Source organism: Pagrus major, chromosome 16 (assembly GCF_040436345.1).
Source record: "Pagrus major chromosome 16, Pma_NU_1.0".
NCBI classification, from domain to species: Eukaryota; Metazoa; Chordata; class Actinopteri; order Spariformes; family Sparidae; genus Pagrus; species Pagrus major.
The window spans coordinates 4,552,355-4,568,280 of NC_133230.1; the positions used below are offsets into that span (position 1 = coordinate 4,552,355).

General features: G+C 41.6%; 1 protein-coding gene across 1 annotated transcript; it reads left to right on the forward strand.

Moving 5' to 3' along the window:
* Positions 1 to 13,806: 13,806 nt before the first annotated feature.
* On the forward strand, positions 13,807 to 15,926 carry noto (notochord homeobox). Its single transcript, XM_073484322.1, has 3 exons — positions 13,807 to 15,302; positions 15,414 to 15,601; positions 15,706 to 15,926. Exons 1-3 carry the CDS (start codon positions 14,933 to 14,935, stop codon positions 15,910 to 15,912), a joined length of 765 nt encoding a protein of 254 aa, XP_073340423.1. The 5' UTR covers positions 13,807 to 14,932; the 3' UTR covers positions 15,913 to 15,926.

Sequence of the window (15,926 nt, forward strand, 5' to 3'; positions counted from 1 at the left end):
GCAGCAGTTGGGCAGCCCATCTGTCAGAGGCAGAGCGAGGCCCTCGTTTGAAAAAGGGATCAGACAGAGTTATTAATCATGGAGGAGGTCAGGGATTAAAAGTTAATAAGTTCAACACGTATCAAAGGTAACGTTATTAAATGTTCATAAATTTAACAATTAACAGCGGTTGACGACGTCCCAACTGACGGAGTCTTTATTAAAGCTGGATTCATTTGATGTCATTCATCTCTGGAGGAGTTAAACTTCTTGTTTCTTGCGTTAGAGGTCAGAGGACGTTTCCTGTGGGCTTCAAGACTGAATTTACTGAATTAACTACTATTAAAATGACCTCATCATTATGTATTTCACACCTTAAACACTGCACCACCTCACTGCACTTTTAGCATCTTTAGATGATGATCAACAAATAAATTAACTCCATCCTCAAACACTTTTAATGTCCTGAATGAACATTTTGCACATTTCCTTCACTCGTTACAGTCATTTTTACACTTAAAAGGCTCATTTGAAGACAAACTCTTGTACTTGCAGTGCTGTAAATTAACTAATAATCATTGAAAGTGAAATAATTTTCCTCCAAATTAATTCAGAAATTCATATTCCTAACAATGCAAAAGAAAATGTCTTCATTTTTAGTGTATTCAACACTAAATGACCCAGACCCAGACTGTATACAATCCATACATGTGACATACAGCATGTGACAGTAACTGCAAAAAGAGCCTTGATAAAAGTGTTTATTTGTAGCATGGTGCCACCTGGTGGTTATTTATGGTACTGCAAGGTGGGTACAATCAAAAATAGGATAACTACTACTACTTGTGGACTACAAAAATTGTGGCAACAGCTGACACTTTTTTGTTCCAGTGAGGCGTCACATGTCTATGACGTTCACTGCACAAACACCTGCTGTTCAGATCAGAGCTCAAACTAGTTTCAGTTATCAGGAAGTGAACCTCAGACGGTCGTTGTCGGTCACCGAGAGGTGAAATGGCTCAAAAAGTAGTTCAGCTGGAGCAAGAGACTTTCTGTTGTCCGATCTGTTTGGATCTACTGAAGGATCCGGTGACTACTCCCTGCGGACACAGCTACTGCACCAACTGTATTAAACACCACTGGGATGAAGAGGAAAAGAAGAAAACCTACAGCTGCCCTCAGTGCAGGCAGACCTTCACACCGAGGCCTGTCCTGCTGAAAAGCACCGTGTTAGCAGTTTTAATGGAGGAGCTGAAGAAGACTGGACTCCAAGCTGCTCCTGCTGATCACTGCTCTGCTGGATCTGAAGATGTGGCCTGTGATGTCTGCACTGGGAGGAAACTGAGAGCAGTTAAGTCCTGTCTGGTCTATCTGGCCTCTTACTGTGAGCAACACCTCCAGCCTCACTTTGAATCACCTACTTTTAAAAAACACAAGCTGGTGGAGCCGTCCAAGAAGCTCCAGGAGAACATCTGCTCTCGTCATGATGAGGTGATGAAGATGTTCTGCCGTACTGATCAGCAGTGTATCTGTTATTTCTGCTCTGTGGACGAACATAAAGGCCACGACACAGTGTCAGCTGCAGCAGAGAGGACTGAGAGGCAGAGAGAGGTGGAGGGGAGTCGACACAACATCCAGCAGAGAATCCAGGACAGAGAGGAAGATGTGATGGTGCTTCAACAGGAGGTGGAGGCCATCAATGGCTCTGCTAAAAAAACAGTGAAGCACAGTGAGAAGATCTTCACCCAGCTGAGCCGTCTCATGGGAGAAAAATACTCTGAGGTGAAGCAGCAGGTCAGATCCCAGCAGGAAACTGAAGTGAGGCGAGTCAAAGAGTTTCAGGAGAAGCTGGAGCAGGAGATCACTGAGCTGAAGAGGAAAGACGCTGAGCTGGAGAAGCTCTTACACACAGAGGATCACAACCAGTTTCTACACAACTACCCCTCACTGTCAGCACTCAGTGAGTCTACACACTCATCCAGCATCAATATCCGTCCTCTGAAGTACTTTGAGGATGTGACAGCAGCTGTGTCAGAGGTCAGAGATATACTACAGGACGTCCTGAGAGAAACATGGACAAACATCTCACTGACAGTGACTGAAGTGGATGTTTTACTGTCAAACCCACAACCAGAGCCTGAGACCAGAGCTGGATTCTTAAGATATTCATGTGACATCACACTGGATCCAAACACAGCAAACACACATCTGTTATTATCTGATGGGAACAGAAAAGCAACAAGAATGAGTCAACCACAGTCTTATTCTCGTCACCCAGACAGATTCACTGACTGCTTTCAGGTCCTGAGTAGAGAGAGTCTGATTGGACGTTGTTACTGGGAGGTGGAGAGGAGAGAAACAGGTGGTGTAGCAGTCACATACAAGAATATCAGCAAAGCAGGGAGGACAAATGAATCTACATTTGGATTTAATGACCAATCCTGGTCATTATATTGTTCCACAAACATGTCTAACTTTTATCACAACAATGTCCAAACTCCCGTCTCAGGTCCTGAGTCCTCCAGAGTTGGAGTGTACCTGGATCACAGAGCAGGTATTCTGTCCTTCTACGGCGTCTCTGACACCATGACTCTCCTCCACAGAGTCCAGACCACGTTCACTGAACCTCTCTATGCTGGACTTCGGCTGTGTAAATGTGAAGCCTCTGCTGAGTTCTGTAAACTGAAATAGACAGAAGACATTTAAGGGACACTGAGTTAAATCATTCTTATGTTGTCTTCATGTTTGTCGCTGATCGTTGTGGCATATCTTCACCTGTCAATGTGTTTTGTTCTATGGAAGCTCATTTCTGCCAGAAAAATAGAAAAAGAAATGTGAAAACTCAAAATTGAAATGAAAACACAATTATGAGATGATAAACTGACTTTTATCTCATAATAATAACTGATCATTTTAATTTCTGATGTCATACTTTTGACTCTCTCTCTCATAATTATGTCTCACCATGACAATATTTTTATTCTCAAGTTTCCATCTTATTGTTTTTTCTTTTAGTGGCAGAAATCCGCTCCCATGCAGTTCTCACCACTTTGTAGAGAATCCTTTAATCACATTTATTTGTTTGATCCACTAAATGTTGTTCTTGTCGTCTGAATCGATTTACAAATGAGGAACTATGAGGTTTTATAAAGCTGTAAATATCAGGATCATCATCAATAAGGAGATCATTGATGAATTTGTTGTTGGTCGCTGAGATTCTGCTCAAACAAACTGTTGAGATGAAGTGAATCTGTTCATGAAATCACTGAACACGAGTCACTGAACAGACTTTACTGAACAAACTGAAGCTTTACATCATGAATAAACAAACATGAACAAAGTTTCTTCTTGTCTTCATTTCAGGGTTTCAAACAAAGCTGATGGAGATAATATGAAAATGTGTGTGTGGCTCCACCTGCTGTTATTTTAATGACAAAGGAAAATCTACACTGAATAACTTTTCAATATTTACCTTCACTTCAATGAGCCTCTGCAGTCAACTAGAAACTTCAGACTACATCAAGAACTGGTCAAGGTCCAACAGCACCCTCCACTGGTGCAAAGACAACTAGCAGTAAACAAGTCAGGACATGCCCAGTCACACTGAAAAGCAGCAGACCAGTCAGTGAGCAGACTGTGTGAAGCTGTATGGACTTTCTGTGTGTTTCCCTAATGATGTGTGCGTTCTTGAGGAAATGTAAGTGGTTTCTGCTTGTAGTTATGGATAAGTTGATCACTATTGCAGTTTGTGTTATTTTACATGGAAATGTGTTGTGTGAGTTTGAGTTAGCTCAGTAGCCTGTGTCTCAGCAGTAGTTAGCTGCCCTTTGCTAGCACTGCAGCCATATTTGGATTGTGAGGACTTAATGATGAATATTTCATTTGTAATGCCAATTTTGCAACTCAATATATTTGCTGTGATTGTGACCATGCTTATTGGTAATAGAGTTAATTTCCTTTCTTTATTTCAGACCACATACACACACACAGAGAGAGAGAGAGACGTTGTACAGTTATGTAAAGTCCAACAACCTCATTAAAGGCAGTCAATCAGATCTCTCCAAGTGCCTTAATTCTAGTCCATAATCTGCCGCCTCAACCAGCATCTGTTTACGGAGGCTCGCCCTCAAACAATACTCAAAACAGAACCAGCAGAACCAGGCTCTAAGCGGGCGGCCATCTGCCTCGACCGGTTGGGGGGGCAAACTGAAGAACCTATATACTTATATCTATACAGCTGTATGTGCAAGGAAGCACACTGAAGAACATGTGTATATGTCTGGTCTGGAAAGGAAGGAGTGTTTGGAGAAAAAACCACGGGAGAGACCAAGTATCAGGACCAGGTTTCCACTATCATCGGAGCGGGTTTTGCTGCTGATACATGTGTGAACTACAGCTCCTGACTGTCAGTGGATCATTGCTCTTCATTGGGACACTTAGTATTTCCTTTTTGCCCAGAGACTGCCTTCCTCGAATTCATCACTGCTCCCCATTTCACACTAGCCCACATCCCCCTTACCCTTTCATAAACCTGAGAAATCTGATCTGTTCTCTTACATGACCCAGGACCAATCGTGAACTGTACTGAAGTGTTTTGATTATGTTAATAAGAGTCAAATTTATTTTGTCTTGAAATTTTGTTTAAAGTTTTAATAATTACTGAAATTTAAATTTGAAGTGGACATGCTTTTGATTTTTCTTTAAACTTCTTCTTTGGACCCTTTTTGTGGTGTGTACGCTTATTGAGGCTGAAAACTCTGAGGTATCTTTTATAAATTCAATATAATTAATGTTAATTTACTTGAGTATTTCTATTTCCTGCTACTTTATACTATACTATATTATTTGAAAACATGATTTACTTATTAGACTGGGATTATTAATACAAAATCAACAAATAAATGATTGTGGATTAAGATGCAGCAGTCATTCTAATCCAGTCTCTTCTGCTACTTGCTATATTTTGGTACATTTTAATGCTAATGTACTTTTACTTTTGGATGCAGGACTTTTACTTGTAACAGTACTTTTGGATCATAAGAGGTCTGACTACTTTCCTCACTTGTCCCTCCGTCGTCCACCAGATGTCAGCAGTCGCTCAGCAGACTTCATGTCTACCTGTCAGCCTGTGTGTGGTCTTGTTTGAAGTGTCCAGTCAGCTCTTGTAAAAACACTAAATTAGCTGCACTCTTTACATAAGTTAAAAGACAGGGAAGTGAGGTGCATCGGTCCTTTAGGTGGGCTGTCTGCGCTCATTATTGCTGCCAGCACATCCACCGTCCACATGTCTGTCTTTGTTTGGCCCTTTCTCCAGGGAGACGGCTGCTTTGATCTGCTGCTGGAGCCGCTGATTGTCTTCTGTTCAGCTCAGAGTTACACGGACAGACACAATAGACGACAACGAAGGTGGGATGACTGTAAACCTGAAGCTACATCACTACAGAGGCGGAAATACAGGCCTCTCTTTATGGGGGACAACACACTGCAGGAAAGGGTTTGTCTGATTCCTGAAACTCACTGACTTTCTGTGACCGTGTACCAAAAGATGAACAGCTCCATCCAGCTGACCAGAAAGAAACCTCAGTCATTGCCTTGAAGTGATGTGCATACTGGGATATAAAAAACTCATCAGTGCATTTAGGTCCTTGAATGCAACCCTGCTAACCAATAGCACAGAAACTACAGCCTTGTGTAGCTGCTACAATACAGAAACAGATCTACTATTTCCTTTCCTTCACCTCTCCACGAGTGAGACTCCAGATTCAGATTTTCACTGTTGACGCCTAAATATCCGTCCGCCACCTGCAGCTGAGAGGCCTGCAGGTGTCTTATAAGTACAATCAAAGACCAGAACATCCACAAAGTAAAGCACGTAGAATATGGCTCTAACTAACTAACTTTTCACTAACTACGGAGGAGTACATGACGTTTTCCTTCTGAAATAGTAAAAATGACATGAAAAATTCATCATTTTATCTAATTAATCATATTTTCTAACGTGTTTTGTGATACATCTGCCGCAGGATACAGAGAGCTGAAGTAATCGCAGACATATATTTAATATTTTTAAAGAAAAACAATAACATAAATGCTCTATCCAATTTAATGTGTTAATTTGTCATGTTTGCAGCCCTCCATCTCACATATTTCTGTATTTTTGGTGCCTGAAAAATGTTCAGACACGTCTGAACTGAATTATGTTGCTTTATAATGTAAATAAACAGGTCAAAAAAGACAGTAGAATTGGGTGAGCGTCCAACTAAAATGCCATTACAAGCTGCAAGTGTTAAAGACGCACTAACGCCGGTCTGTAACTTTGTGTTTTTGAGATTTTCAGTAGAGATGAGATGATTTTTTAATTTAAAAAGCCATTTGAACGTTTGATGTTTCTAGATTGTGAAGACATAATTCCTACCTTTCTCTTACATTGAATATCTTTGGTTTTAGACTGTTGGTTCAACAAAACAAGATATGTGAGGACATCATATTGGGCTCCTGCAGATTGCAATAGCGAGTGATGGTTTGTCACCTTTCACACACCAACGATTAAACAAGAAAATACTCAATACAAAAGTCACAGTAAGCCAAAGAAACAATGCTCTCCATTTCTGACTGAAAACATCCATTAAATCCCTGTTACAAACCAGCCTGAAGCTGAGAGCAACAGTCAGGTTGAATCATCAGGTTTGTCATCATTTTCCTATAAAAGGGCCCGGGGGAGGTGTGTGTGGGGTCGAGGAAGTGTGGCAGTAATATAAGCAAACAGAGAATGTGAGGAGAGGAAATGGCCTGTCCTAATAATCACAGCCCCGGAGCAGCAGAGCATTCAGCTCGCAGCGCCGGGGTGCTCCACCGCTTTCAATGCAGCCAAGTCCTGCAAGCGGCGCTTTATGGACAAGCCCTGACACCCACAGGAAGTGTAAACAGAGGTCAAGTGTTAAAGTCCAACCCGCCAATTCTCACCTCCATTAAAGAGGGTGGAGGGGGGGGTCTCCACAGAGAACTCAATGCACCTGGGGAAGGGGCCCCTTTAAAAAGCTGCTGATTGGTTTCATATAGCAGCGATGTGAAAAGTCCACAGGACGTTTGCTTTTTGTGCATTTATCAGAAAAACTGGTGGCCACGTTCCCTCGAGTGAAGCGTGAAAAAATGACAGAAAGTTTCATTTTAAATGAGATATTACAACATGAGAAACTTACACTTTCTACAAAATGATGAATGAAACTCCCTTGGAGTTATCAGCTGACCTTTAACCTTTTCTGACATTATATTGACAGTTTTTGGTAACAGTGATCATACAAAACCTCCATTAAGTGAAAAAAACAGACAGTATCTGCACACTGGATCATACTCAGCTTTGTCAGACTTAAAGGAGTATTGCAGCATTTTGTTAAAAACATGTTTTCTTTCTTTAAATTTAAACCAACTCTCATATCTGTACAGTAAGTATTGAGCTACAGCCAGGAGCCGGTTAGCTTAGCTGAGAACATGAGGTGAAGCCAAACTAAGAGCTAATTCAACACAAACCATCAGAGAGAATCCCTACATACATCTGTCAGCGTCCATCACATTTTGAGGCAGATGATAAAGTGTCACAAAGGCCCTACTGATATCGTGCAACAAGTGCAGAGCAATGCGTGGGTGTCTCCAACTGCACCTGCTGTTTGGGTTCATGTAGGTGCAGCAGACGGGACTGAGTGAAGTGGAACATACAGCAGATATGAGGCTGAGCTCATCACTGGGATGTACGGCGACAGCAGCTCGAGAAAAAGAATTAAAGAAGAAGAATCAGCTCATCAGTCTGGATGGTGCAGATGAGCACAATGTGAACACACGGCATCTCAGATCTGCAGCCAGAGGCCGATAATCTGAGGTTCAACTAGTGCAATCATGATAGAAACAACATAACTTTGTGGATCCATTTTAAATATAATATTGCTCAAAATGAACGTGAGGATGGCCCTAAATGAAATGTGAGAAGATCATTAAAGTCATTACAATTCATCCTGAAGGAAACATGAATGTCTGAACTAGATTTCATGGAAAATCCATCAAATAATTCTTGAGATATCTCAGTTTGGACCAAAGTGGTGGAGCATAAATGTTGCTACAAAGTTAGCATATTGCAGAGCGTCATGTCTGAAGCTGTCCTCTATTAAATTACTCATAAAATATCCTGCAGGAAGTGTACGTGCCAAATAAAAGCTATTGTGCGGCCAAAAATGATGTGGTTGAGTTAAATTCCTGCTTATGCTGGCCTTTACTGCATCCTCCGTCCTCAGCTCAGTGCTGCAGTGTCCTGCATGTATGAAAGTGTCAGACAGGTCGAATACACACATCCAGCGTTCCCAGGACAGGACGGTCATGTCAGTCAACAGAAACCGTTCAGGGAGAAAGTTAATCCCTCATTAAGTTGGTAATGACATGGACGGTCATTTTCTCTGAGTGGATGGAGGACTTGCTGGCACTAAATGGCCGCTGTTAGGCCCAGAGGAGAGCAGCTCATACAGTAGCACTTCACAGCGCCGGCGTCGATGCTAATGGAGGAGCTGGAAGACCGAGCTGCAGTGAGCGGAGGGAGGTCCTCCCCTCCTGCCACACATGTAAATGAAAAACACACACAATCTGCATAGTGACATGCAAAAGAAGCAGAATCACTGCTGGAATTAGGCAGTTCATTTCACATTAACTATTTAGCTGATTGTGTGTTAATTTAGGCCGCCTTATAGAGAGAGAGAGAGCAGGGCTGAGAGGTTTTGGCCGAGAAACACCATGACAGGATAGAAGACTGATACAAATTCTTTCTTTGTTCGGAGTCGGGGTCCAGTACGGTCACTTACAGGCACAATAAATAATAGTCCAATCATATGAACTGCTTACCTTTAATGAGGTTTCAAATCTTAGCTCTCTCGAGTGCAAAATGAGGATTTCTAGATCTGACCGCTATAGGATTGGACATATTCGAGTCCCAGAATAATGTAAATTTAAATATAATCTATTTGAAATACAAAAAAATAATTAAATGCTACATAAAATACACAATTAACACAAGGCAAAAGGTTAAATGTGTTGTCTACGGTGGCCCTGAGAGCTCAACGCACAGCAACTTAACAGAACACACTCGGATAGACAAAACAAAAGCTAACAAAGACAAAAAAGGACAACTAAAGACAAAAAGTAGCACAGACGACGATGGGAGCTGTTTCCAAAAAGTCATGAACACGTCCGGACATGGCTGTGACACGCTTGTTGTTCCCAAGGTTCAAAATACGAGGGAGCTGCAGGCGAATATGAGAAATTCAGTACTTTTGGTGCCGCTGTATATTTTCCTACATTAAGATATTTATATATTTAGGTTCCTGGAATAAATATAGGTGAACAATAAGGCATTTGTCTTCCGATAATTGTCTGTCCCTGCTGCAGTCGTCCATGCATGTATCTACAGTATATTTTTGCATGCAGGCAAGAGTGTTCATGTTTGGACATGTATGTGTCTCAGCCCAGCTCCCACGAGAGCCACAGTGTAGTTGGAATGCTGGTTATCCCACAAATGTATAAATATAGTTTGATTTATCTCAAACCAGTTACTTTATAACCTCATGAGTGACAAACGGTGGCAACAACAAGCAAATCTATCACTTTTTACCGGCCACTGGAGACAGTTTCCATTGTTTTGTCTGTTTGCACATTTTCCAAACTTTCCCCCTGAGCAGTTAGAAAAATAAATTGTCACACTGTATGATTTTTGGTATCTGCTTGTTCAAATACATCCATTATGCCGTATGATGCTTACGTTAAGAAATACACAAAAGCTGGCCATAATTTTCATGGCTGCTAATTGCATGAAGAAGAAAAAAATAAATAAAAGTAATGTCTTCAGAATTTTAAGAGAATTTTAATGTTTTTTTATGGAAAAAAAGCCTGAAAATTGAGCTGCAGTGATGATCCCACACAGGTTAAAGAGGTTAAGCTGCAGTGCATTGAGCCCTCAGGGCCACCGTAGTTATCAACGCGATGGTCTGTATTCTAGAGACTTGCTTTGACATGACTTGGACTTGACTCAGACCAAACCAAAAGTATTTCAATTCTCATTTAAGAGAATTTATTTAACATTTGAGTGTTTTTTTATTATTATTATTTTCTATGTTTTTGATATAAAACTCTTACAACATCCGTATGAACAGAAATACTTCGCTCGTTGGACTTTTGGAAACAGACGTGCATGTTCAGACATGTTTTTAAAGTGTGGTCTTTGTCTCATTTTGTTGTACCATGAAGGGTTATCCAGACAGGAGGATCATTAATGAGTTATTTATGTAAATAACAGTGAAAATGAAATGCATTTAATTTCATTTACTCCTTCTTAGCTGTAAAACTGTAACTCACTTTATTCTGGTTAAGTTGGCACACATTGACGGCTGTGTTACCTCAACAAATGTTATTTTTAATTCTTTTAACAGCCAGGCACAATTTTACTTTTGAAGTTTTCACCTGCAGCTGGCATCAAATGTAGAAGAGCAGGTGTCTCAGTTGTACCTTTACATCAAATCAGGCTCCTCACGCTGCTGAAACACTTTCCTCAGCAGGGCCTGGATGTGTATTGGAGCCAGACGGAGCGTACCTGGCTGTTTACTGGACTCCCATTCATAGTCAAGGTGAGGGCCAAGGCCCAGCAGGTCCCAGTAATGACCCCTCGGTCCCTGCAGCGAGGTGGCAGAGGCCGGTCGTTGTGGATCGTTCTGTAAATGGCTTCATAAACTCATTAGCGATGGATGTGCGTGGACAGGAAAAGGCCCAGGTTACAGTGGCTGTTAAATGTGTCGGGCAGGTGAGAAAACGATCCCCCTTTCACCTCAATAATAATAATGATGACAGTGTTTCTCCATTGCTTTTGTTCCATTCAATCATGTGTGAACTGAGCCGGGAGGTGAGACAGAACCGACTCACTGTCGCTCTTATTTCTGCACATCTCACTCCTCTGTCGTACGTCATAAGAGGCAGGTTGATTTGAGGCATCCATTGTCTGGAGGTCATGACTTTGATCCTCACAACTCCTCATAAATGGTACCTTTTTTTGGAAAGGAGTGAAGCTCACAACTGTTTGCTCGAGATAAGAGCATAAAAGTCTATACAAGGTCAAATCTTGTGGTTTTTATATGCAAAAAAGCTGAGACACTGTACAACTCTGAAATGAATCTGATGTATGTCATCAGAAAGATGATGATCACCAACTGAAAGGCAAAGTTACATCCAGAGGTGGAGTGTCAGCGTGAAATATTGTCCTTTCACTTTACTAGATTTACACGATACTCGAAAATGTTATTTCAAAAGTTTATATATGAAATATACTGATAACATGTTCATTCATCAGTACATCCAATAATAAAATATTCATTCTACAACAGGGGCCATTTTATTTTGAAAGTTTAAGCCCATTTTGCTTAAAAAACATATGTACTTTTAAAGAGTCGCAATGACTAGTCGATTTATTGTATCTTTTGATTGTTGGAGTTCACTATTTTGATGATAAATAAATAATTTAAGGCATTTTTCAAGCAAAAATGTCAAATATTTGGTGGTTCCAGCTTCTTAAATGTAGGAATTTGTTGCTTTTCATTGTCATTTGTGACATTTATGAGAGTAAATGAAGAGTCTTTAGTCTTTAGTCTTTAGTCTTTAGGTTTTGGAAGAAGATATTTGAAGACATCACCTTAGGGTGAACAGAAATTGTAAGGGTTAGGGTTAAGGTTTGTGTCAGGTGAGGGTTAAGGTTTGTGTCAGGTTAGGTTTAGGCTAACCCTGCGTGTATTCTGCAGCATTTAGGATGTTGTTCCCCGCAATAATTGTTCCAGACATCTGTACATCTGCTGTAAAACTACTCAGTTAAGTTGTTTTATATGCAAACTTATTGTATCTTTAATATCCGACACATGCCAAGTGCTTTTTTATTTTTGCTTGTACACTGCAGTGCCCAATAAACAACAAATTATACTATGCAAGAGAGAATGTGAACAACAGGCAACCTTTCGATATAGTTTGATCTATTTTTGCATGATTTTATAACTGTACTTTTGTTTGCACACTGAGTAGGTGGCTCCAGGAAAAGTCACACTGGGATATTCAGGAAAAAATGAGCCACCATTTTGCGTGTAAGCAACCCCAGATACTGAATGAGTGAGTGCTGATGAGGAGTTTCAAGCTTTTTGGTGAGAGCCTCATTTGTGGACGATGGCCATTAGAGAGCAGCCCTTCAGCCTCTTTCTCCTCTCAGGCCATGACTATGAAAAGAGGACTCTCGGGGACAATGGTCCGTGTATTCCTTGTCTGGCTCCAATACACAAGGAGGAGCACGTTGGCTTCCCTGCAGCCCCACAGCAGCTCAGGCTCCTCTCGTTAGAGGGTACAGAGATGCAGTTTAGGAGGTATCAACCCGGATATCATGAAAACAGTGTGTGTTTAGTGAGGGAGAATACTGGAGGAGCACTTGGCAATAAGATTTCCCTCTTGGTGTGGCATTTAGGGTCAAAACTAACAATCATTTCTATCATCGGATAACCTGTGATAGTACATTTACTCAAGTTCTGTACATAAGTATCATTTTAAGATATTTACTTGATAATTCCCTCCCACTCCTCTACATTTGGAGGCAAATGTTGTACTTTTGCTCCACCACCACTACACTTTTGCACCACTTTGTAGATTGCATGCTGCATCAGAGCCAAAGAAGACGTACTTAAATACATTCTATATCAGATACTTCTACTCAAGTCATGTACCAAAGCAATATTTTAGCACAACATCTTTACTTTTACTCAAGTGTGACTTTTGGGTGCATTTTACAATACTACCATTAATTATTTAGCCTTTTAAATGTCCAAAAAATGTATAAAAGTGTCCTTTAGAATTTTTAAGAGCTCGATGTGATGCTTTCAAATGTCCAAAAATATATTTATTCTGTGTACATTCAGAAAACCAGCAAATATTCACATTTTACCACCTGAAACTAGTCTGTTTTTATTCTCACTGGAAGATTAATTGGTCATCAAAATAGTTGCTGATTAATTTTCTGTCAATCAAAACTTGGATTAATCCAAGATTGTTTTGCACTGCAACAGGTGTCCAAGACCTGATAATTCAGGTATCATATTCAATCTGATCTTGAAGATAAGATAAGACTTTATTAATCCTAAAGAAAAACCCCTGTGCCAAAGATTGCTCAAAACAAAAACAGTGTAAAATAAGCATAAAAATGAGATAAATTCAGAAATATAAGTAACCCAAAATAAAACCAAATTAGAAAGTGCAATGATATTGAGAGCTGATAATAACTTATAAATAGATAATAAGGATAATTCCACTTGTTTTATTGGTTTCACTTAACTGAACAAACTTGTTGCTCACTAAATTAAACACTGTCCGAAGCTGATTTGACCAATTAAAATCTGAAATCCAGTCATCAGCTGAAGGTTTCGACACTAAAATGTGAATTCAAAGACTCATCAGGAGGGAGATTTTCTGCAGAGCACGCCAGCAAACAGCGGTGCAGGGGGTGGGTGGTCCGGTCGTGGAGGCATCAGAAGAAGCGGCCTTATTGTTCAGACGCAGGTCGAGAAAGTCTGTGTTTGCCCTCTTCATTAGACATTCTAGTGTCAGTGGAGGAGAATAAATAAAACGCTCCCGGGTCAAAGGGAACCGAGCGCTTCGCCTCCGTGTTTAAATGTGTTTTAACAGTTACTTAAAGCTCGGGAGAAACTCACCGCCACCTCCAAATGATGGAAATGAGCCTGGTGAGTTTGCAGAGCTGGCAATAATCCAAGTTGAAAGAGAGGATGTCTTTGTCTTCGGGTAGTGTAAGGAGGCAAATCACTTCCTTTAAAGACGCCGCGGAGCGCTTCATCTCCAAACCTCTGATGACAAACCAATAAAATAAAGAAGTTTAATGATCATTTCCTGCGTGAAATGGATTTGAGAGTGAGGGTCGTGTTTTCTGAGCCTTCCATTAAGTCATTTTTGTATTTACGCACAATAAATGAACTTTTATTTAAGGTTTTAGACTTTGGGTTTGTTTCAGGAGGCCTTTCCCAGCCTGAGCAGCGACAGTCAAAGGACGGAGTGGTGGATCAACCTGTGGATTAACGCACAGGCTGAGATTAGTTGCAGTTGCAGTTTGGTTAAACTAGCAGCACCAATCTGTCACCACAATCGACCCGCTGAATTTGACGCCTCAATTACGCACAGGCCGTTATGCAGCTTTAAGAGCGACACCGCCGCTGTTAAAAGACACACTCTGGAAATAGGGCGCATTCATTTTATACAGGAAAAAGATTATGGACTGTTTACATACAGGGGTGATTCTTGGTTGACGACTGGCTGAGAAAAAACGTAAATTAAAGCCATGAAGCGGGAGGTTGAGCAGTGCGTAAAAAGAGGAAAAGAAGATACAAATGAAATCAATAAAACAGAAGATTCTCTGTCAGGCCTCCAGTCGTGAATCGACTTGTTACGCTGCTTAAAGCATCTGTCGGCCAGGCAGGACTTAAAAGGCTCCAAATAAGATGATTTGGCAACATCAAGGCTTTCCCAGCGGTAATGATTACATTTGGACTTAAGATCCATGCAAAGAATTTGTAGCCCAGTAAATCTCCTGAGTTCCCTGCCCCCTCCACTCTTCAAAAGCCTTGTCATTCAAAGGGTTAGGATGTTTGACAATCCCAGCTTGTACTACTCCACCAATTAATTGGGTACGTTGTCGGGATGTTCGTTTCTCTCATCTGCTACTTAGAAAGACAAAGGAGCGATGGGGGGCTGTTGACACCTCTGCGTCCGGCTCGAGTATAAATGAGGAGACTCCTCAGAGCAGCAGCATTCTTCCTCCTGCTTCACTTGGAGCAACAACTTTCTCCGCAGAGACCTTCCAGAGCTGATTTTACAACTTTTTTAAACAACCAACAGAATGCAGGTGCCCAACAGACCAGTCGGACCTTATGGATACTCCGTGCGTAATTACGCACCAGCATCGCTCTACCCACACTACCAGGGGAGCCAGTGCGCGTCGCCAGCGAAGCCTCCCAGTGGGAAATCTTTCACTATCGATGCTTTGCTCGCCAAGCCGGAGGACACACGCATCTGCCGGACACCTCCTTCACCAGCAGCTCCGGTTCTGCCTCTCTCCGGACACGTAGGCTTACCGATAGCGACATCACCTTACGTCTACTCCCCAAACATGTTGCACTCAGCGCTCCATCAACAGCCTGGATATTCAGTCTACTGCTGCCCGCCTTTCAGCTACCAGTCAGCATGTCGTGGAGCATTTTACGCACAAGGTAAATGAAGTGGTTTTCACGACTACAAAAGCCAGATAAATGTCTAAAAAATCAACACATATTCGTTGTTTCGCGACAGTGTGATTAAACGTGTCATCTCTTTCTTCGCAGCTTCAATGTCCAAAGTGAACGCAGGGCTTCATTCGTTCAAAACTAAAGGTGGGAAGTCGAAGCGGATGCGCACCAGCTTCACCAGCGAGCAGCTCTCCCGACTGGAGAAGGAGTTCGCAAGGCAGCAGTACATGGTCGGCTCGGAGAGGTTCCTCCTGGCGTCCGCTCTGCAGCTCACAGAAGCTCAGGTAAGAAAACACTGAAACTCACACAACATGTAAACTGTAGCCTCAAAAATCTGAATACTCGTGTCGATACAATGTGTCTAAATGAGTCTTGTTTTCTTCTCCAGGTCAAAGTCTGGTTCCAGAACAGACGCATCAAGTGGCGCAAACAGAGTCTGGAGCAGCAGCAGGCCAAACTGGCCAAACTGGGCCTGGCTGCTCCGCCGAAAAGTCCCGGATCTCAGGGACACGGAGATGAAGGAGATGAGGATGAGGAGTTCTCCGACCTGGACGTGGATATCGACGTGTCTGATGACTCCACAGATCACTGCTGACCGCTGGACTGTTA